Below are 24,736 nucleotides of genomic sequence, written 5' to 3'. Positions count from 1 at the left end.
GAATAGTGCCCCATCATTGGTGTCAGTGGGAGGAATAGTGCCCCATCATTGGTGTCAGTGGGAGGAATAGCGCCCCATCATTGGTGTCAGTGGGAGGAATAGCGCCCCATCATTGGTGTCAGTGGGAGGAATAGCGCCCCATCATTGGTGTCTGTGGGAGGAATAGTGCCCCATCATTGGTGTCAGTGGGGGGAATAGTGCCCCATCATTGGTGTCAGTGGGAGGAATAGTGCCCCATCATTGGTATCAGTGGGAGGAATAGTGCCCCATCATTGGTGTCAGTGGGAGGAATAGTGCCCCATCATTGGTGTCAGTGGGAGGAATAGTGCCCCATCATTGGTATCAGTGGGAGGAATAGTGCCCCATCATTGGTGTCAGTGGGAGGAATAGTGCCCCATCATTGGTGTCAGTGGGAGGAATAGCGCCCCATCATTGGTGTCAGTGGGAGGAATAGCGCCCCATCATTGGTGTCAGTGGGAGGAATAGCGCCCCATCATTGGTGTCTGTGGGAGGAATAGTGCCCCATCATTGGTGTCAGTGGGAGGAATAGCGCTCCATCATCGGTGTCAGTGGGAGGAATAGTGCCCCATCATTGGTGTCAGTGGGAGGAATAGTGCCCCATCATTGGTGTCTGTGGGAGGAATAGTGCCCCATCATTGGTGTCAGTGGGAGGAATAGCGCTCCATCATCGGTGTCAGTGGGAGGAATAGTGCCCCATCATCGGTGTCAGTGGGAGGAATAGTGCCCCATCATCGGTATCAGTGGGAGGAATAGTGCCCCATCATTGGTGTCAGTGGGAGGAATAGTGCCCTATCATTGGTATCAGTGGGAGGAATAGTGCCCCATCATCGGTGTCAGTGGGAGGAATAGTGCCCCATCATTGGTGTCAGTGGGAGGAATAGTGTCCCATCATTGGTGTCAGTGGGAGGAATAGTGTCCCATCATTGGTGTCAGTGGGAGGAATAGTGCCCCATCATTGGTGTCATTGGGAGGAATAGTGCCCCATCATTGGTATCAGTGGGAGGAATAGTGCCCCATCATTGGTGTCAGTGGGAGGAATAGTGCCCCATCATTGGTGTCAGTGGGAGGAATAGTGCCCCATCATTGGTATCAGTGGGAGGAATAGTGCCCCATCATTGGTGTCAGTGGGAGGAATAATGCTCCATCATTGGTGTCAGTGGGAGGAATAATGCTCCATCATTGGTGTCAGTGGGAGGAATAGTGCCCTATTGTTAGTGTCAGGAATAATGCCTCAAAGGCCGGATAAAGGCAAGCAAAGGGCCACATCCGGCCCCCCAGGTTTCAGTTTGGGGACCCCTGGAATAGTTGAAATAATAACACACTGTCAGGCACTCTCCACTCTACTTAGTTCAAGAATTCCCAACTTGCAGTCTATGCTGCTGCTCCTGTGATATTGTTAATACTACTTCCAGTCCTTGTGCCCTTTATGGGCAATACTGACCACCGGGGAACCTTTTTTTAATTTTTATTTTATATTCAATAAGGAACAGGAAACACATCAGCAGGCCGACCCATCAGGGGGAAGGGCTGCAGGAAACACCCCCCACCAAACCAAGACAGACAATAGAACAATAGGATACACCAAGTGGCAGGAACACATACATCCCATAATAGTTTTCTGGCAAGCAAGATGGAATAGAACAATGGGATGCAGCATGTGGCAGTGAACAATGGACAACCCCCCACCCCACCTATACATGTCTACACAATATCAGGACAGACCACCCTGTACCCCTAACAGGCACAGCGTGGGTTACACATAAGAGGAATCTAGGGAGCTGATACAGGGGTCTCCCCACCCCCAAAAGTCACTCCCGTCACAGTTGCTTCTGTGAGTCAGGGCTTAACTGTGTACGTTGACCATTACGGAGGAGGTTATCACCACACCTCCTCTGTTCTACCTATTAACTAACTGATTTGAAACCTGTTGTATCTTGTGTACCCCTACTTGTCAAACTGACCTGATAGCTCTGATTATTATTATACAGGATTTATGGCGCCAACAGTTTGCTCAGCGCTGTACAATATAATGGGAGACAATACATCAACAATACAGTTCTATAGAAGAGGGTTAGGAGGGCCCTGATCCTGGGAGCTTACAATCTAAGAGGGAGGGGCTAGTGGTACAAAAGGTAATTACTGTGGGGGATGGACTGGTAGGAGGAATAGAAGATTCAATTATTAGCTGATGGCAGGATAGGCTTACCTGAAGAGAAAAGTTTTCAGAGATCGCCTAAAAGTGAGTAAAGTTGGCGATAGTCTTATAAATTGGGGTAGAAAGTTCCAGAGGATGGGGGAAGCTCTTGAGAAGTCCTGGAGACGAGCATGGGAGGAGGAGACAAGGGAGCTAGAGAGTAGGAGGTCGTGAGAGGAACAGAGAGGACGTTTGGGTGATATTTGGAGACAAGATTGGTGATGTAATTTGGGGCAGAGTTATAAATGGCTTTATATGTTATTGTTAATGTTTTGAACTTTATTCGTTTGGCAATGGGAAGCCAGTGGAGGGATTGGCAGAGAAGGATGGAGGACACTGAATGGAGGCCAGTGGAGGGATTGGTAGAGAGAGGTGGAGGACACTGAGTGGAGGCCAGTGGAGGGATTGGCAGAGAGGGGTGGAGGACACTGAATGGAGGCCAGTGGAGGGATTGGCAGAGAGGGGTGGAGGACACTGAGTGGAGGCCAGTGGAGGGATTGGCAGAGAAGGATGGAGGACACTGAATGGAGGCCAGTGGAGGGATTGGTAGAGAGAGGTGGAGGACACTGAGTGGAGGCCAGTGGAGGGATTGGCAGAGAGGGGTGGAGGACACTGAATGGAGGCCAGTGGAGGGATTGGCAGAGAGGGGTGGAGGACACTGAGTGGAGGCCAGTGGAGGGATTGGCAGAGAGGGGTGGAGGACACTGAATGCAGACCAGTGGACGGAATTGCAGAGAGGGATGAAGGACACTGAATGGAGACCAGTGGAGGGATTGGCAGAGAGGGGTGGAGGACACTGAGTGGAGGCCAGTGGAGGGATTGGCAGAGAGGGGTGGAGGACACTGAGTGGAGGCCAGTGGAGGGATTGGCAGAGAGGGGTGGAGGACACTGAATGTAGACCAGTGGAGGGTTTGGCAGATACAGAACGGTTAGTAAGGTGGGTGAGTCTGGCAGCAGCATTCATGATAGACTGAAGACTGATGTTTTCTATGACACAACCTATGGCTAAAAAATGAATTAAAAAAAAAAACACTTTCAGAATTGCAATCCTTGCTGGCTCTACATAAAATGTGGGTTTGTCTGTGTCCCCGTTGTGAAGATCTGACATCACTTCCTGTCCTAAAAGGAAGTGAGGAAAATCTGGACACTGAGAGGAAATCTCCCCCTTGCCCAATCAATCCAAAGATGAATTATACTTTTGGTCCTGGATGTGTGATGTCAACAACTTCCAAGCAGCCAGACTCAGGTGCTGGTGGATGAAACAAGTCCAGTCACCAAAGTGGGACACATGCTGGTGGCTAATGGGATTACATGGTGACAAGGAGCACAGCGCTACCAGCAGGTAAAATAGGTGAGCAACAGGTTCCTGACAGACAGGTAAAGTGCTGAAAGGCTTAGATCCAGCGATGTCAAACTGTTGCTGTTGCGAAACTACAACTCCCATCATGCCTCAGCCTTTGGAAGTCCTGCTTGTAACGGTCAATCTTGCAATGCCTCATGGGACTTGCTGGAGGGCTGCCAGGCTGACACCCATGGCTTAGGCTGGCCATACATTATACAATTTTCTGTTCAATTTCTGCCCAATTTCCTTTAGATTTACCTTCAACTATGTAGCGCAAGGGCCTGCCTAATTGGATACAATTGAAAGTGTTTGTAACGGAACCGACCCCAGACTGCGCTTGGGTACTTCCGTTAGAATACCGCTTCCCCGTCCGAACACCGACCACAGACACCACAGATTTGAATTAAACCAGGAAATAGACTACTTTATTTTAACACAGATACAAGATATATACATTCAAGGGAACAACCCCCCTCCCTGCATAATGACACAGGGCGGGGCAATCTACCTTTAGTAACAGGAGACACACCAGCAGACAGTCCCATCAGGAGGGAGGGCTGCTGGAGACACCCCCCACCAAGCCAATACACAAACACATACATCCCATAATAGTTTGCTCCCAAGCAAGACACACAATAGAACAATGGGATGCAGCCACATAACATCAAACAATCAACAACCCCCCCCCCCCCCCGCCCCAATATTAGGACAGATCACCGTGTACCCCTAACAGGCACAGGGTGACTTACACATAAAAGGGATATGGGGAGCTGAGACAGGGGTCTCCTCACCTCTCCAAAGTGAGCTGTGTTCCATGGACCCCCCACCCAAAGTGACCCCCATCACAGTGCTGTTTAGGTTTGACCTCCTATTATATGGCTTTTGGTAAATCTAAAGCAATATTCTCAAGAAAATTGTGCGACAGGAGTGACTTTGGGTGGGGGGCCCATGGAACACAGCTCACTTTAGAGAGGTGGGGAGACCCCTGTCTCAGCTCCCCATATCCCTCCTATGTGTAAGTCACCCTGTGCCTGTTAGGGGTACAGGGTGATCTGTCCTAATATTGTGTAGACACGTATAGGTGGGGTGGGGGTTGTTCATGGTTTACTGCCATATGGTGCATCCCTTTGTTCTAAAATAATAAATGCACATACGTTTGATCAGAAGGAGCAGGCCAGCCCGGCGGCGGAGGACCCCTCCTCCACCACCAAACGGCCTGCTGTCCTCCAGAATGCCGCAGGTCCCGACCCCGTGGGGGAGGACCTCGTCACACTGGAGGAGGAGGAAGAGGTGGAAGAAGAGATGGCTCTGACCCGGTCGGAGCCAGATCTCTCCACCAACTTCGACGAGGTCCTCAACGAGGTCCTCAACCAGATCGGACTGAGCCAGGACATTGGTCAGGCTGCAGAGGTCACCCCCCCTCTCCAGGGGAGGTAAGTACAGCCCCTGCCGACTAACCCCTTCATCTCCTTCCCATGATGGCTGAGATCTCTATCTTTTCCATTAATGTGAGGAGCATCAAGGATGCGTCTAGGAGTCAGACTGTGCTGACCTTTCTCTCCACACAGCAGAGTGATGTCTACATGCTTCAGGAGTGCACCCTTCCCCCTCTGAGGAGGTACACTCATTTGTCCTCCCAGTGGACCCACGGTCCCTCCTACTGGTCTGGGGGTGGCGATTGCAAGTCTGCAGGGGTAGCGGTTCTTATCAGGGGAGGACGTTTCACTGGTGACTCCGTCCATGAGCTCGTCTGTGGCCGCCTTTTGGTCATAGACAGCTCGTGGGTGGGGGAGCCCGTTAGGCTCATCAACGTGTACGCCTCCCCGGAGAAGAACGCGCGGCTGGAGCTTTTCCAAACCCTGCGGACGCAACTCGTCACAACGAGAACAGTAGTGATCGGCGGTGATTTTAACTGTCCGATAGAGGAGGACGGGCGCAGCTCCAGCATGTACGCTAAACTCGATGCCACCTCGAAACTGCTCCGGGAGGAGATTGCGGAGGCTTCCCTGCAGGACGCCGTGGGATCCGTGGGGCGCGGCTCCGTGAACTACTCATGGAGCAGTCCCGATGGATCTGTGCGTTCCAGGATTGACTTTGTGCTCACCTCCAGGGCAGTCAGGCACCGCGGGTTCTCCATGGTTCCCTGCTTTTTCTCTGACCACAGGGCCATTCACTTTCGGGGAGACCTGGGAGAGGGCTTTGCCCCAGGCCCGGGCTCCTGGAAGCTGAATTGCACCCTGCTGGACGATGAGGAACTGCTAGAGGAGCTCAGGGAAACCTACGGTGCCTGGCAGGAGGAGAAGTCTTTCTCTCCCAAGGTAAGCGACTGGTGGGAGTTTGTGAAAGTCAAGCTGCGCAGCTTCTTTCAGGCCAGGGGACACCAGCAAGTGTGTGCCAGGAGGAGGGAACTCAGGAGACTGCAGCGTCAGCTGCAGTCCCTGCAGGACCTTCATCTCTGTGGCTGGGACGTGAGGCAAGACCTGGAGGACACCAAGAAGAGCTTGAAAAAGCACTTTGAGGAAGAATCCAGGCACATTGTCTTCCGTGCCAAGGTGGAGCATCTAGAGAAAGGTGAGAAGTGTAACTCTTTCTTTTTCAGGAAACTCCACTCAGGACACACACCTCTGTCGGAGCTGCGCGACAAGACCGGAACACTCCAGAAGGGGAAGGAGGCCGTGATGGAAGTGGTCAGCGATTACTACACCGACCTCTACTCCCCCAAAGAAACAAACGCGTCAGACAAGCCGACAGATTCTTGTCAGGTATCTCTAACACGATTGATCCTGCAGGTTTGTCGGCCACCAACGCCCCCTTGACATTGGAGGAGCTGCACTCTGCCGCTAAATCCTTTAGGCGGGGCAGGACCCCGGGCTGCGAAGGTCTCCCAGCGGAGCTCTATGTAGCGCTGTGGGACCTCGTGGGCCCGGACCTGCTCGAGCTGTACGAGGAGATGGTGGTGGAGGGCAGGATGCCTCCTTCGTTGAGGGAGGGGATGATCACGATCCTGTACAAGCGTAAGGGGGAGAGATGTGACGTGAAAAATTGGCGTCCCATCTCTCTCCTGAACGTGGACTACAAGATCCTCGCCAAAGTTCTGGCGAACAGGCTGAAGGCTGTCATCGGACAGATCATCCACCCGGATCAGACTTGTGGCATTCCTTGCCGCAGGATTGCGGACAGCCTAGCGCTTGTCCGGGACACGGTCCAATACATCAAGGACCGCCGTGTGCACGCGGCCCTGGTCAGTCTTGATCAGGAAAAGGCCTTTGACCGTGTCTCCCATGGGTTTATGTGCAGAGCCCTGCACAGGTTTGGTCTCGGGGAAATGTTTTGTTCCTATGTTGACATTATGTATAACGATATTTGCAGTTCCGTGCAGGTGAACGGCTGGAAAACTGACCCCTTCCCGGTCCTCTCCGGGGTCAGACAAGGCTGCCCTCTTTCACCTCTGCTTTTTGTTTGCTGTATAGAGCTCTTCACCGATTGCATCAGACGGAATCCAGAGATCGGGGGAATCACCGCACCGGGACCAGACAGACGGGAAGTGAAGTGCTCGCTCTACATGGACGACGTGACGGTATTCTGTGCCAACCAGCGCTCCATCGACCTGCTCGTCCAGACCTGCGAGGACTTCGGCCAAGCTTCGGGGGCAAAAGTCAACTGCGGGAAGTCGGAAGTCATGCTCTTCGGAAAGTGGTTCCTGCCTTCTTCTGCATCCATGCCCTTTGGCATCAAGACAGACTTCATGAAAATTCTGGGAGTTTGGTTTGGTGTCGAGGGCGCAGCCCTGAAGTCTTGGGAGGAGAGACTGGCAAAGATGCGACAGAAATTTGGACTTTGGAGCCTCAGAGACCTCACCATCGAAGGGAAGACACTGGTACTCCGCAGCGAGATTCTCCCTGTGTTGCATTACCTCGCCCAGGCCTGGCCCCCATGGGTCAGCACCTGTAAGGCCATAACCAGGGCGGTGTTTCACTTCATCTGGGGCTCCAAGATGGACAGAGTGAAGCGGGCAGTCATGTTCAAGGAACCCCTCAAGGGCGGTAAGGGCGTGCCCGACATCGCCACCTAACTGAGGGTGTTCTTTGCCTGCAACTGCATCCGCAGAACTTTGCCCAAAAGGATTATGGACTCTGGCGGGAACGCAATGTCACGCTTCTTCCTGTTGCCTCTCTGGAGGTCCCTCGGGTGGGACAATTGGGACAGTTCCATCCCCTACAACTGGGACACCCCTTGGTACTACTTGGATACCTTCAAGTTCATCAAGGAGCAGGGGCTGCAGGGAGTCAAGCCTGACTTGTGGAAACCAAAGACCATTTACAAGCTCATCAGAGCAAGTGACATTTTGGAGTCGGTTCCAGGCCTGCCTTCAGACACCTGCAAGGTGGTCTGGAGGAATGTTTCTTCCAACATTCTTACCAACAGGCACAAAGACCTGGCATGGATGGCAATCCAAGGGGGGTTGCCTCTCAGGACATTTATGCATGCCAGGAACCTGAGCAGATACAGACACTGCCCCTTCTGCATCATCCATGAGGAAACGTCTCATCACGTTTTCTGGGAGTGCTCTTTTGCTCAGGCCCTGTTGGGGGCCCTGGAACCTGAACTCAAGGACTTTGTACCACAGACAGCCATCACACACTTTGGGGTGTTGAATGGACTATTCTGTGGAACTTTTTCTCTGGAGGACATTGACGGCGCCTGGCGGGTGCTGTGTTGTTTTAAGGATGCTTTATGGTGCGCCAGGAAGCGCCTCATCCACCAGCAGGAGAGGATGTCCATTGAGGACTGCCGCAGACTGATCCTCAGTCTGCTCAGAGACTATACCTTGATGGACTTTAAGGAGGAAGAGGACGTCTGAAGATCTCCCCTTCCCCCTACTCCTTGTGTGTCTTTGTCCCTTCAATAAAGCTTCGGGCCTGTGTTCCCTCCTTTTCCCCTCCCCCCCCCACACATCCGATGCTTATTGCTAAGTGTAACATTCGGTTTTTGATTTTGCATGACATCGTGATTTTTAGAAAATGTATTTTGTATTCGGATGCTATGGTTTCGGGGTAAGCGGCGTTATGCATGACGTGCTGGTCTGGGGATTCGTCCGCCACGCACAGCACATCAGGCATCATACCGCTGAGTGAATGTACTTATTTATTGTTTGAATGTATTTATCGTATGCTTGGAACTGTATTGCAATGTGGTGCGCTGCGTCGCAGTATAGGGTGAGATGTACCCCGATCACAAGTATCATGTTGTTTTTTATACTTCTGTAATAAAAGTATCTTTTCAATCAAAAAATCCCTTTGTTCTATTGTGTGTCTTGCTTGGGAGCAAACTATTATGGGATTTATGTGTTTATGTGTATTGGCTTGGTGGGGGGTGTCTGCTGATGTGTCTCTGGTTGCTAGATTTGGTTTGCACCACCCTGTGTCCATATGCAGGGAGGTGGGTTGTTCCCTTGAATGTTTATATCTTGTGTCTGTGTTAAAATAATGCAGTCTATTTCCTGGTTTTGTTCAAGAGTGGTGTCCGTGGATCTGTGTTTGGACAGGGAAGCGGGAGTCTAACGGAAATACCCTTGTGCAGTCGGGGTCCGGTTCCGTTACAAATTGTATAATGTATGGCCAGCCCAGGGGCGGACTGACCATTTGGAAACTCGGGCACTGCCCGAGGGCCCGGGGTCAGTAGGGGGCCCCATGAGATGCCCCTGGTACCTTTTTTCATAGGCTTTTTTGAGTTTGGGCAAGGACACAGGGGCCCCATGATCCCCTATTGCCCAGGGGCCCCATGAGTTGTCAGTCCGCCCCTGGGCCAGCCTTAGACATTTTAACAGGGAGCTGCTGGCAACTGCTGGGGGGATGAAGGAGGTCAGAGGTGATAGGTGAAGTACCTCGGAGGAAAGTTCCCATCCTAACAACACAGACCGTGCTACCAGCCAAGAATCAGGCCAACTCCCTCTGTGGAACAAGGCCACTCTGGAGAAAGGCCATTTTTTTTATTGGCATTTAAAATGTCGGAATTTTCCACAACTCAAATCATCAATTTGATTTCTGAATAACATATTTCAAAAAGGCAAAAAGGTCTTTCTTGTTTTAGAATGCCTGAATCACAGCACATTTGTGGTGCGGCATCTCTCGGAGGTTTTGCTAAGGCACGCTCGCAGGTTCAGATGCTATTATATGAGGAATGGGGTGAAGCAGCGCTCTGAAGAGCTCAAACACAGATGGAAAAAGCTTTTTCTACACAACAAAGGCTTTCTTTGGACCCTAGAAAAAGGTTTTTTTTTTTTGCGAGTGTTTGATCTCCCTAAGCACAGGCAAAGCCTGCCGTCCATTGTAGATCTTTTTGAAGTGCTCTACAAATGCTGCATAGCGGAGCCACTCTAACCTTCTCTTTCAGAGAATGAATTCATTCTGAATCCTTCAGATGTGGGGGCAGTGTGCCTACGGTGTGCCCGGGTTCAAATAACATCATCAGGCCTGCAATAGGCACATGCGAAGCCCATCGATGAGGACTGGGAACTGATGCAGGGAAGGGTTAAAACTTCGGGCGGCTTATTTTGTGCAGAAAAACAGACATTTTGAGCATGCAGGCTCTACTTGACCATAGAGGGACGGTAAGTCCTACAAGATACAGGTACTCACGTTTCATCTATCACAGGCGTGCTAAAATACAAGGACGAGAGAGCTCCACTGTAATCAGAGGGGCACTGTTTATACCCAAGGAGATACAGGGACTCAAGAGGAAAACGATCCTCTTACAAAATGTATTGAAGGGTCAAAAATGAGTCTTCAGGTATCTGAAACCCTTCTTCACGGCTGATTGTTAAACGGTACAGTGAAGGAAATAAGTATTTGATCCCCTGCTGATGTTGAATGTTCACCCCTCACAAAGAAATCGAATGTTCGGTGTATTGTAACACTGAGAGACAGAATAGCAACAATAAATTCAGCAGAAATGCATGTCTAACAAACGGGCGGACTGACAACTCATGGGGCCCCCAGGCAATAGGGGATCATGGGGCCCCTGTGTCCTTGCCCACACTCAAAAAAAGACTATGAAAAAGGTACCAGGGGCATCTCATGGGGCCCCCTATTGACCCCGGGCCCTTGGGCAGTGCCCGAGTTTCCAAATGGTCAGTCCACCCCTGCTAACAAATGATGACTGATCTGCATGTTCATGAGGGAAAGAAGGATTTGTTCCCCTTCACAAAACTTGACTTAGTACTTGGTGGCCAATCCCTTGTTGGCAATCACAGAGGTCAGACGTTTCCTGGAGTTGGCCCCCTTTGCACACATCTCAGGAGGGATTTTGGCCCACTCCTCTTGGCAGATCCTCTCCAAGTCGTTAAGGTTTGGTGGCTGATTAGTCACAGCAGAAGCCGTTCAGCTGGTGCCAGCCAATGGATGACCACCAGCACCTGCTGATTGGCAAGGGGAGAGACAGCTGTGTAAACAATGCAGAACTGTTTCCTGTCAACAGTGATGCGCGGGATTTTGTTTCCCTGAAAAGCAGGGAATAAAATCCAGCACATTCCTTAGTAAAAACACCACGCAGTACACACTAGTAAGGGACACAGTTAACCCTTTGATCGCCCTAGATGTTTAACCCCTTCCCAGCCAGTGTCATTAGTGAAGTGACAGTGTATATTTTTAGCAATGATCACTGTATTAGTGTCACTGGTTCCCACAAAGTGTTAGTTAGTGTCAGATTGTCTGCCACACTATCGCAGTCCTGCAGTACCCAATCAATATATGCTTATTGGGATTTGTTTTACAAAAAATATGTAGCAGAATATATATTGGCCTTAATGTATGAAGAAATTAGATTGTTAAAATTGTATTTATTGGATATGTTTTATAGCAGAATACCAAAAGTATTGTTTTTTTTTCAAAATTATGTTTTTATGTTTATAGTGGAAAAAAAACCCTAGTAATGATAAAATAGATGATAAAGAAAGCTCTATTTGTGGGCAAAAAATGACAAATTTCAAATTTCAAAATTGTCGGTATTTATTTGTTTATAGTGAAAAAAATAAAAACCGCACAGGTGATAAAATACCACCAAAAGAAAGGTCTATTTGTGGAAAAAAAAGACATAAATTTCATTAAAGTACAGCATTGCATGACCGTGAAATTGTCAGTTAAAGTAGTGCAGTGCTGTATAGCAAAAAACAGCCAGGTTAGGAAGGGGGAGGGGTAAATATTCAAGAGCAAGTGGTTAAAAAAAAACAAAAAAATGCAGGATTGGGCTTAGGTGGGTTATGCGCGCTTTTTTAAATTTACGGCTGAAAGCTTACTGTCATGGTGTGCCTGCAGAGCTGCCCCCCCCCCACCTCCAGTGCCTGTGTCCTTTGTGGCACTTTCCTTCTCCCCCTTCTCATCCTGTCACGGCCCTTTGAAGCCGGGCCACACAGGATGAGAAGTGTTACTTTCCTCACCCTGCCGCGGTCATCTTTCCCCCACCCGGCGCAGCCGGCGGGAGGAAGATGACCCCCTGCGATGAGAGTCATGCCTCTCCTGGCCATACGGTGGTTCCGGGACAGGGACGCCGGCTTGACGCCGCATGGCCCCCCCTGCGGGTGTGGTGCGGGCACGAGATTTCCTGCCTGCACTCGCTGGAGACAAAGGCCGCGCTCTTGCGAGCGTGGCCCGTGTCAAGGGGGCGTGCCTTGTTGCCTGGGCAACGAGGCACGCCACCCGACGTTGCCAGGACAACCGGGAGCGTCGTGAAAAGCCTTAAGAAGGCTGATGCAGGGCTCTCCTGGTTGTTCTGTCCGCTGCCAGCTGCTGGGAGGTCTGCGCTGAAGCGAGACCCCCGCAGCCACTCTGCAATACACCAGGGAATTGAGGATTATTACTCGCTGGGCGCTCTGCAATACCCCAGGGACTCGAGGATTATTACCCGCTGAATACTCTGCAATACCCCAGGGAGATTGGAGACTATCACCTGCTGAACACTCTGCTCATACTCAGGGCTCAAGAGGAGTACCTGCTGCTATAGTGCCTAATACTGCGGGGCCAAGATTGCTTGTGTTGCTGTGTGCTAAGAAGGGTTGCCCCCCCTGCTGGCGTCCGCTGTGAGCCAGGACATCCCTGTCGGAACCGTGAGTGTCTGCACCCCTGTTTTATCCCTCTATGGACTGTCCATGAACTCTCCCCCCTTCTTCTTCCATGTCTGGATTACAATCTACTAGAGATGCTAACTTTGCCACCCTGGGGCCGGATTACAATTGTTTAGGCCCCCATCCCTGCTCATCCCCTGCACTGGGTACTGGGACGCTACCTTCAGACCGCAATTGAGTGACTGTCATTTTTTCAATAAAGCTTTGTGTGTTTATCATCTGATTTGTGTTTTCTGTCCTGCCTACCCTCCGTCACACTTACTACCAGCAATACAGTGAAAATGGAAGCCAACATAGAATGACGGACGGCTCGTAGTCCTAAACAGTGAAGGTGTCCTATTATGGAGATTTCCTTGCGCTTGACACCCCAAAGCTCTCCTGCCACTCTGCTACCAGGCCAGGATCTTCCCGTGTCGGCGCCCGCACACTGCAAATCCTGGGAGCCAAGCACCCGTTCTTCAATCCAGGCCAGGATCTTCCCGTGTCGGCGCCCGCACGCTGCAAATCCTGGGAGCCAAGCACCCGTTCTTCAATCCAGGCCAGGATCTTCCCGTGTCGGCGCCCGCACGCTGCAAATCCTGGGAGCCAAGCACCCGTTCTTCAATCCAGGCCAGGATCTTCCCGTGTCGGCGCCCGCACGCTGCAAATCCTGGGAGCCAAGCACCTGTTCTTCAATCCAGGCCAGGATCTTCCCGTGTCGGCGCCCGCACGCTGCAAATCCTGGGAGCCAAGCACCTGTTCTTCAATCCAGGCCAGGATCTTCCCGTGTCGGCACCCGCACGCTGCAAATCCTGGGAGCCAAGCACCTGTTCTTCAATCCAGGCCAGGATCTTCCCGTGTCGGCGCCCGCACGCTGCAAATCCTGGGAGCCAAGCACCCGTTCTTCAATCCAGGCCAGGATCTTCCCGTGTCGGCGCCCGCACGCTGCAAATCCTGGGAGCCAAGCACCCGTTCTTCAATCCAGGCCAGGATCTTCCCGTGTCGGCGCCCGCACGCTGCAAATCCTGGGAGCCAAGCACCTGTTCTTCAATCCAGGCCAGGATCTTCCCGTGTCGGCGCCCGCACGCTGCAAATCCTGGGAGCCAAGCACCTGTTCTTCAATCCAGGCCAGGATCTTCCCGTGTCGGCACCCGCACGCTGCAAATCCTGGGAGCCAAGCACCTGTTCTTCAATCCAGGCCAGGATCTTCCCGTGTCGGCACCCGCACGCTGCAAATCCTGGGAGCCAAGCACCCGTTCTTCAATCCAGGCCAGGATCTTCCCGTGTCGGCGCCCGCACGCTGCAAATCCTGGGAGCCAAGCACCCGTTCTTCAATCCAGGCCAGGATCTTCCCGTGTCGGCACCCGCACGCTGCAAATCCTGGGAGCCAAGTACCTGTTCTTCAATCCAGGCCAGGATCTTCCCGTGTCGGCGCCCGCACGCTGCAAATCCTGGGAGCCAAGCACCCGTTCTTCAATCCAGGCCAGGATCTTCCTGTGTCGGCGCCCGCACGCTGCAAATCCTGGGAGCAAAGCACCCGTTCTTCAATCCAGGTCAGGATCTGCAGAATTCCCCGCTGTACCGATCTCAGGATCTCTCCTTCTATTCACAGTACATTTGTAAGGCGGCGAGGAGGTGTTATATCGCCTCATTACCCGATTTAGCCCTACAATGTCACACTACCACGCTGCAATCACGTGCGTTGCACACGGCTGCGGCACGCCCCGACTGTGCTCAACGGGCCAGTTTGATATGCATTGCCGCTTGTCAAACTCTGCTGTTCAAGTTTAAAAAAATTAAGCGGCATGTGAACAGCCACGTCTGGCTGTTACTTTACAATTCGGGTGAGTAATGAGGGGGTGGTAAAACCGTTTTTGCCTCCCCCAACCGCTCATCTAAAAAGAAACCTATTTCGTGAAGAGCTGTACCCAGGGGCGGACTGACCATTTGGAAACTCGGGCACTGCCTGAGGGCCCGGGGTCAGTAGGGGGCCCCATGAGATGCCTCTGGTACCTTTTTCATAGGCTTTTTTGAGTTTGGGCAAGGACAGGGGCCCCATGATCCCCTATTGCCCGGGGGCCCCATGAGTTGTCAGTCCGCCCCTGGGTGTACCCAATATTCCTAGTGCCAGGTGTTTGTTTTCTTTATCATATAAACGAGGGGGGCAGAGCTAAAATTAATGACATGGGATATTGCACATAATGTAAACATATAATATATAATAAAGTGCAAATCAACAAATCATGTGACTTAATAGTGTCAAACCAAATCCGTCACTGAGCGTGACCACAAAGTACATGTATAAAGTGCAAAGCAAAATTATATGCGTTATTCCTTCATGACCACACGTGCATACATAAATATAAAGGAAACATATAGTCCAAGAATTAAGCGTGAATCAATCCCAATACATAAGGTGCATGGAAGATCTCAAGGATTTCTGACAACTGGTATTAGCGTCCAGTAAGTGATGGTGTATCCAAATTTATAAAGACTGCGCACTCACCAGATGCGCAATCAGTGGGCGCATTTTAAGAGGTAACACTGTTGAAAGCTCCTGGTCTGGTCTGTCGCTCCTCACTGCTCAATCAGCTGTCTGTCATGGCTCAAACTTTCCCTCAAATGGCTCAGACATCAAAGCATCAAGATGGCCGCCAGGATCCACGTGGCGCCGGCGGCGTGACGTCACTGCACTGTAGCTCCTCCTTCTATATGTTTACGTACTTATGGTCCAAAATTAATACTGAGCAGAATTAAGTTCGGCCTTCCACAACAGCCCCAGTTTCTCATGTGGCCCCTTGGGGAAATTAATTGCCTGCCCCTGTTTTAAACAAAAATCCAATGGACTTTAAGTGGGGCTGTGCCCACACTGCAATGGTTAATAGCTTGTTTTGTCTGTCTGAGAGGAGAAGTAGTTTTACTTACCCAATCCTCTGCTCACCCAGCAGGCGTCGCTCCCCCATGATCCAGCAGTGGATTGTCCCTCGGCTTTATCATGTCCAGAGCGGGGCTATGGACCCTGCTCTGGTCTTGATGATGTCAGCACTCTAAACCAGATTTCCTATTTGCTCGGAGTTGGGCTTTGTGACGGGAGTGACTTTGGATGGGGGGCCCATGGAACACAGCTCACTTTGGAGGCGTGGGGAGACCCCTGTCTCAGCTCCCCATATCCCTCTTATGTGTAAGTCACCCTGTGCCTGTAGGGGTGCAGGGTGATCTGTCCTAATATTGTGTAGACATGTATAGGAGATAGGTGGGGGTTGTGGATTGTTTGGTGTCATGTGGTAGCATCCCATTGTTCTATTGTGTGTCTTGCTTGGGAGCAAACTATTATGGGATGTATGTGTTTGTATATTGGCTTGGTGGGGGGTGTCTGCTGATGTGTTTCTTGTTGCTAGATTTGGTTTGCCACGCCCTGTGTCCTTATGCAGGGAGGGGAGAATTGTTCCCTTGAATGTATATATCTTGTGTCTGTGTTAAAATAAAGCAGTCTATTTCCTGGGTTTCCTTGAAGTCTGGTGTTCTCTAGTCTCGTACGGTCAGCGGTGGGGTCCATGGACGGTGTTTGGACAGGGAAGCGGAAATACCCAAGTGCAGTCGGGGTCCGGTTCCGTTACAGGCTTTAACCATGGAAAAAAAAAATGGTCTGCTGGTTTAAAAATATGTCCTGTATATCTAACACAGGGCTTTAATGTCACCGCTACATCCAGATTTAATGCACACATTAGAGCCATTCATAATGTTGTCAATGTGTACGCGGTACAGTCCCGGATGATGTCAGTGTGAAGAATGAGCAGGGGGTCTGTGTGCAGACATATCACCATTTATTACATATTCCACCTCAGTATACAGCGACTCCTCACAGGGATATTATAATACAAGCTTACCTATTTTTACTGGTTTTGTATTCAACCTTTAATATTGGTCTACAGGATTCAGGTTTCCTTCCATCTCTTTGATTCTTCCCTGTATGAGACAAAACCCAAACATATATATAGAAAAGTAACAGAGACTGCCGACGGCTTCTTTTCTAATGAATATATATGATTTGTAAGCCTTACGGTGCTTCTAAAGGCTAAAGGGTTTTTTATTTTACCTTCCTGCATTCTATACATGAAGGTAAAAAACCTTCTGTGTGCAGCTCTCCCCCCCCCCTTCCAATACTTACCTGAGCCCGATCCCAATCCAGCGATGTGCACAAGAGCAGAAGCTCTCCCGGGTCTCTGCCTCCACTGGTTCAGACAATGGCTCCCACCAGGGAGCTTAAAAAACTGACCCTGGGCCCTTGGGGAGTGCCTGAGTGCTTGAATGGTCAGTCCGCCCCTGGTGCACAGCAGCCCATCCAAATCAATGGATGATAAATGGGGGACTGGACTAGTGTGAACCAGGGGCAATAGCATTTTAAGAATAAGTAAATAAGTAATGGGAACAGGGTTTTGGCCAATGAGAAGGTGAGATTAGGTGTGTGTGTGTGTGTGGGGGGGGGGGGGGGGTAGTGATCATGTGACACCTTTTGAAGTGACTTTCTGTTCACTTCTTTCCTGCCTTGCTTGTAAATCTAAGGTATGCATGCTTAAAATTCCATGCAGGGACCCCCTTTAAATACTGCAAAGATTGGGATTTCGGTGGGGATATTGTCCTAAAAGCCTGAGATGAAAAGCTGACACTTACCATGGGGAATAGTGACTTGAAAGGGCCTGGCGGGGTTCTTTACGTTCCATACAGTGAGGCTGCCATCCGAGTGACTGCACATGAACTGACGTCCTTCATGGTGCCAGCCTATAGAATGAATTGCCTGGAAACAGAAATTCAGCCCCAACTGGTATTCACATACTGAAATATCATTGGTTCACCACTGCAGGTTATATACAGTACATAATTCAGCCATATTACTACTATATATAAATATATATATATATATATATATATATATATATATAAATAAATGGTATATACTTTAGTGTGTTCACTTGACATTGTTTCGCAAGCAGGTGGTAATAATAATATATATAAAAAAATCACCAGCGCCAGAAATTGTGAAATAATTCCTAAATAAATGCTGCTGCTCCTTAGTGTAAACACTAATAAAATAACAAAAAAATTATAAAACAGCGCAAATCAATACTCACAAAAAAATAATATAATAAATAAAAAATACAAAAAACTTATAATAAATATAATATAAATTGAACAGTCCAACTCCAACAAAATAATGGAGATGAATATGGTGAATAAAATGAAATTGAAAAGTCCTTATTCAAAAGACCCTTGACCCGTGTTCACACCCGCTAAGTGCTCAGATCACATACCGCACTCACCAGATAATGGTGAAAAAAACGTCTTAATTATGGGTTTTGGAATTCAGCCTCCAAGCACCAAGTTTAAGTGGAACTCCCCCAATGCAGGTATAGATATATGCCTCAGACCTCCAAACTGTGGAACAAAATCAGCCTCCAACCTCCAGGATCACCAGAGATTACAGTAGTAACAGTAAGGGTTCTTTGACAATGGTGGTGATGGTCACTGCCCTCTGAAAAGCAATCCAGCGGCTGGCAGCCATTCAGGATATGCTACTGCTGCCTCCTGATGTCTGTAAAAAGTGCAGGCATGCTATGAGTTAAGTCCAAGAGGAGCATGACATCTCCTGAACTTATCTCTATTATTTACATCTGACAAGTTTATGCCTCCCTGGAGCATTCACTGACACTCCCGTGCTGTGGGAGAGGAGAGCGAGGCACACTGAGTAGCTATGCCCGCCCCTCCCTTCTGCTGCCCATTCAGAGAAGCCTTTTTATTTTGTGAGTAAGTTCACATAATACAAAGGCTTCTGTGACTGGGCAAGAGGAGGCAAGAAGGAAGCATAGCAGCTGCTGCACCGGCTACAATGTTGAAGGTACTTAGACCTGAAGCATCAGCACCGGGCTTCCTGAAATACAGCGAAAGCTGTCTTCTGGGAGTGCAAAAAAATCTGTAAGATGTAAATAATAAGAAATATGCCCAGGAGACGTCTCGCACCTATTTCAAATAAATTCATAGTATGCCTTTGCTGTTAACGAAGGAGCTGAATTCCTGGAATTCAGCTTTAGGTGTTGGTGAGCAGGCCTTGTTATGCTGCTCTTTCCTCACCAGTGTAGAACATCAAATGTAAAAATATAATATCAACCAGTCACTTCACACATTCCAGAATGTATGCCTGCTGTCTGATCCAAAGGGACCAATCGGATGCACAGATGTAAGGACGTGACTGATTGTGATGCAGTGTGTGGAGGGTTAAAAAGTAATGTGCAGATATCACACTCACCTCATCATAGTAAAACCGAAGTTCAGCTCTTTTAGATTTCAAGTCCCAAAGTACAACTGTCCCACTTTCATATCCTATGAGTAACTGGAAAGAGAAAATGTCCTTCTTTATTTCGGTATGAAGGTATGCATGCTACAGACATTACGTAGATGTGACCAGGTAACCAGCTGGGTAAGACTACGTAGATGTGACCAGGTGGGTAAGACTATGTAGATGTGACCAGGTGGGTAAGACTATGTAGATGTGACCAGGTGGGTAAGACTATGTAGATGTGACCAGGTAAACAGACAGACGTGTCAGACTATGTAGATGTGACCAGGTGGGTAAGACTATGTAGATGTGACCAGGTGGGTAAGACTATGTAGATGTGACCAGGTAAACAGACAGACGTGTCAGACTATGTAGATGTGACCAGGTGGGTAAGACTATGTAGATGTGACCAGGTAAACAGACAGACGTGTCAGACTATGTAGATTTGACCAGGTAACCAGCTGGGTAAGACTATGTAGATGTGACCAGGTGGGTAAGACTATGTAGATGTGACCAGGTGGGTAAGACTATGTAGATGTGACTAGATAACCAGGTGGGTAAGGCTATGTAGATGTGACCAGATAAGCAGGTGGGTAAGGCTATGTAGATGTGACCAGGTGGGTAAGGCTATGTAGATGTGACCAGGCGGGTAAAACTATGTAGATGTGACCAGGTAACCAGGTGGGTAAGACTATGTAGATGTGACCAAGTGTGTAAGGCTATGTAGATGTGACCAAGTAACCAGGTGGGTAAGACTTTGTAGATGTGACCAGTTAACCAGATAGGTGGGTAAGGCTATGTAGATGTAACCAGGTAACCAGGTGGGTAAGGCTATGTAGATGTGACCAGGTGGGTAAGACTATGTAGATGTGACCAGGTAAACAGACAGACGTGTCAGACTATGTAGATGTGACCAGGTGGGTAAGACTATATAGATGTGACCAGGTGGGTAAGACTATGTAGATGTGACCAGGTAAACAGACAGACATGTCAGACTATGTAGATGTGACCAGGTGGGTAAGACTATGTAGATGTGACCAGGTAAACAGACAGACGTGTCAGACTATGTAGATTTGACCAGGTAACCAGCTGGGTAAGACTATGTAGATGTGACCAGGTGGGTAAGACTATGTAGATGTGACCAGGTGGGTAAGACTATGTAGATATGACCAGGTAACCAGCTGGGTAAGGCTATGTAGATGTGACTAGATAACCAGGTGGGTAAGGCTATGTAGATGTGACCAGATAAGCAGGTGGGTAAGGCTATGTAGATGTGACCAGGTGGGTAAGGCTATGTAGATGTGACCAGGCGGGTAAAACTATGTAGATGTGACCAGGTAACCAGGTGGGTAAGACTATGTAGATGTGACCAAGTAACCAGGTGGGTAAGACTATGTAGATGTGACCAAGTGTGTAAGGCTATGTAGATGTGACCAAGTAACCAGGTGGGTAAGACTTTGTAGATGTGACCAGTTAACCAGATAGGTGGGTAAGGCTATGTAGATGTGACCAGGTGGGTAAGACTATGTAGATGTGACCAGGTAACCAGCTGGGTAAGGCTATGTAGATGTGACTAGATAACCAGGTGGGTAAGGCTATGTAGATGTGACCAGATAACCAGGTGGGTAAGGCTATGTAGATGTGACTAGATAACCAGGTGGGTAAGGCTATGTAGATGTGACTAGATAACCAGGTGGGTAAGGCTATGTAGATGTGACCAGATAAGCAGGTGGGTAAGGCTATGTAGATGTGACCAGGTGGGTAAGGCTATGTAGATGTGACCAGGTGGGTAAAACTATGTAGATGTGACCAGGTAACCAGGTGGGTAAGACTATGTAGATGTGACCAAGTAACCAGGTGGGTAAGAATATGTAGATGTGACCAAGTGTGTAAGACTATGTAGATGTGCCCAGTAACCAGGTGGGTAAGACTATGTAGATGTGACCAAGTAACCAGCTGGGTAAGACTATGTAGATGTGACCAAGTAACCAGCTGGGTAAGGCTATGTAGATGTGACCAGGTAACCAGGTGGATAAAACTATGTAGATGTGACCAAGTGGGTAAGACTATGTAGATGTGACCAAGTGGGTAAGACTATGTAGATGTGACCTGTACCCAGGTGGGTAAGACTATGTAGATGTGACCAGTTAACCAGACAGGTGGGTAAGACTATGTAGATGTGATTAAAAAAGCCTTCAATTCAGTACTGTGTCCCTACCTAACATTTTTTTCTGTAACGCTGGGGGTTTGGGCCTCATTTTAGAAAATGGAGATTATATGATGAATCCAGGGCCTACATATAATACCTAGGCTTTCTCTCCCCTATCTCCAGACCTGCAGGAGGAGAGGACAGGGATGCCCCTTGTCCAACCTGATTTTCACCTTGACACAAGCAGCAGGACAGGACTCAACCATACACGGGCTGGATATAGCAGGCTACAGCCATAACATTTTTCCTTTTTCTGCATAATATACTCAAGCTCTTCACAAAACCCTATACTTCTATCCAGAATGTAAAGCTGAACTCTAAGGATCCATCCACTTTGGAAATTCTGTATGACCTAAGTCCAATGAGGTGCATGCCACTTCCTGGACTTATATCTTTTTATTCAAATCTGACAGTTTTATAGCGCTCCAGGAGTACATCTATTGTTACACCCCTGGGGCTCTGACAGGAAAAGCTGCTCTCTCCTACAGCAGAAGCTCTGCACACTTCTCCCCCGCCCCTCCCCTCCCAAGCTGCTCATTCACAGAAGGTTTTGTATGTTGTGAAAGAGTTAACATAGAACAAAGACAACTTGTCCTGCTCATGGAATCATGAAGAAAAAAAAAACAAAAAAACCCCACAGATTTCAAGGCTAGGCCACATTGCTGCAGTCAAAATGACCTCCTAACGAAAATTGCTGTACGAGTTTTGAGTCTTTCCTCATAATCCACGTTCTCCACAGCAGACCACTTTCTTTTTTTTATATAGGACAACAAACCCTGTTCCAACCCAGGCATTGGGGTGGCTTGTCAGTTTCCCATATAGCGAACTATTACACTGTAGAGCAAATTGACCAATTGTCAACTTAGCATCTGGGGACTGGACTTCCACTCTGGGTCCCCGTGAAGTTTTCCGAACTTGAACCTATCCCAGTGGAGTCATCGCTCCCCAAACAATCAACAAAACCACATCTCTACAAACATTGGACAATGTAATATACTTGGGCAAACTGATGTCCCACTGTGCACAATTACTTCCATACTCTGGAGGTTTACTGAACTGTCTTGTTTTCGATGTCGAGTCTATAAGGACATATACAGAGTCTTTAATTTAATATCTCTTGCAGGGGCCCTTAGCTTTGCTTCTTTATACAGCTATTGTGAAGTACTAGCCTCAGAGATCTGTTGTTTCTTAAAAAATCAAAACTTTGCTACATTTGCCATCAAGGGATCATCCTCACTATGGATCCTGGACATCAAGGGATCATCCTCAATATGGACCCACTATGGACCCTGGACATCAATAGTTCATTCTCACTATGGACCCTGGACATCAAGGGATCATCTTCACTATGGACCCTGTGCATCAAGAGATCATCCTCACTATGGACCCTGGACATCAAGGGATCATATTCAGTATGGACCCTGGACATCAAGGGATCATCTTCACTATGGACCCTGTGCATCAAGAGATCATCCTCACTATGGACCCTGGACATCAAGGGATCATATTCAGTATGGACCCTGGACATCAAGGGATCATCTTCAGTATGGACCCTGGATATCAAGGGATTATCCCCACTATGGACCCTGGACATCAAGGGATTATCCCCACTATGGACCCTGGACATCAAGGGATTATCCCCACTATGGACCCTGAACATCAAGGGGTTATCCCTACTATGGACCCTGGACATCAAGGGATTATCCCCATTATGGACCCTGGACATCAAGGGATTATCCCCATTATGGACCCTGGACATCAAGGGATTATCCCCACTATGGACCCTGGACATCAAGGGATTATCCCCACTATGGACCCTGGACATCAAGGGATTATCCCCATTATGGACCCTGGACATCAAGCAATTATCCCCATTATGGACCCTGGACATCAAGGGATTATCCCCACTATGGACCCTGGACATCAAGGGATTATCCCCATTATGGACCCTGGACATTAAGGGATTATCCCCATTATGGACCCTGGACATCAAGGGATTATTCCCACTATGGACCCTGGACATCAAGGGATTATCCCCATTATGGACCCTGGACATCAAGGGATTATCCCCATTATGGACCCTGGACAACAAGGGATTATCCCCATTATGGATCCTGGACATCAAGGGATTATCCCCATTATGGATCCTGGACATCAAGGGATTATCCCCATTATGGAACCTGGACATCAAGGGATTATCCCCACTGTGGACCCTGGGCATCAAGGGATCATCTTCACTGTGGACTCTGGACATCAAGGGATCATCCTCACTATGGACCCTGATGCAAATTGAATGTAAAGGTCCTAAAGACCTGTCTGCTAGAGGTAGTGGAAGCCCAGGCCCCCAAGCCCCAACAATATGTGGAGCACTGGTTAAAGGACCTCGATGAAACTACAGATCAAGAGGACAGGAACAGATCTGGTATACCACATCCCATTTCTCAATAAATGCCTCAGCTATAAAATTCAACCTTAGGTTGCACATATGCTGGGATAAGCTTTGGGAACCGCCAGACCCCGGCACCCTTTTCCACATATGATGAACCTGTCCTTGGAGGTTTTGGAGTGGGGTATACAAGATGTATTTAAAAAAAGTCCTTCAGAAGCCTTCAATTTGAAACCTGGGCACTGTACAAATACTTGGTTTTGCCTCCTTACTTTGCTTTTAATGGCAGTGAAACAAGTGCTGGCCAAAGCTTGGTGGTCCTCCACCGCACAGGTGGCAGAGGTGAAGAGCAAAATGGCATGGTATCTCTTGAATGAAAATATGTCTGCAATTTTTAAAGAGAATTTATGATAGTTAGTTCTGGCCAGCTCCGTAGATTGCTTTAAAAAAGTCCTGGATTCTTTCTTGGATACACAGAATATAACTGGATATAACATTTATAGGTAAAGTTTCCACCCCCCCCTCTGCCAATCCCTCCACTGGCTTCCGATTACCCAACGGATCAAATTCAAAATGCTAACACTGACGTACAAAGCTGTCCACCATACTGCCCCGAACTACATCACCGACCTAATATCCGAGTACCACCCAAAACGCACACTCCGCTCCTCACAAGACCTCCTTCTCTCTAGTTCCCTGGTCTCCTCCTCCCATGCCCACCTCCAGGACTTTTTCAGGGCATCACCCATCCTCTGGAACTCCCTACCCCAATCCATCAGACTATCACCTACTCTCCTGTCCTTTAGGCGCACCCTGAAAACCCATCTCTTCAGGGAAGCCTACCCCGCCCTCTACTAATTGCCGATCTCCTCCACTCCTCCTACCACTCCATCCCCCACAGCTTTTCCTCCCGTACCACTATCCCCTCCCTCCTAGATTGTAAGCTCCAAGGAGCAGGGCCCTCGGACCCCTCGTGTATCGCATTGTATTGTTATTGTACTGTCTCATGTATTGTATCCCATTGTAATGTACAGCGCTGAGTGAACTGTTGGCGCTATATAAATACTGTATAATAATAATAAAATAATAAAAGTTGATCCAGGAAATATTCGATTGCCTCTCGGGGGATCAGGAAGGAAGTTCTTTCCCTGCAGGA

General features: G+C 48.8%; 1 protein-coding gene across 1 annotated transcript in view; it reads right to left on the bottom strand.

Annotated features, from left to right (window-relative positions):
• The window catches only part of LOC149436183 (syntaxin-binding protein 5-like), a 341,325-nt gene that overhangs the window by 35,115 nt on the left and 281,474 nt on the right, over window positions 1-24,736 (bottom strand). Inside the window, exons 7-9 of the mRNA XM_089661918.1 lie at window positions 18,956-19,039; window positions 17,326-17,449; window positions 16,542-16,620 (exon numbers count right to left, since the gene is read on the bottom strand). Of these exons, the coding sequence (XP_089518044.1) occupies window positions 16,542-16,620; window positions 17,326-17,449; window positions 18,956-19,039 (287 nt within the window). The remainder of the gene's footprint in view (window positions 1-16,541; window positions 16,621-17,325; window positions 17,450-18,955; window positions 19,040-24,736) is intronic.

Source organism: Staurois parvus, unplaced genomic scaffold, assembly GCF_062004578.1.
Source record: "Staurois parvus isolate SC_StPar_1 unplaced genomic scaffold, SC_StPar_1.0 ptg001406l, whole genome shotgun sequence".
Taxonomy (NCBI): Eukaryota; Metazoa; Chordata; class Amphibia; order Anura; family Ranidae; genus Staurois; species Staurois parvus.
The sequence above is the reverse complement of the archived record's forward strand: the minus strand, read 5'-3'. Positions and strand labels throughout refer to the sequence as shown.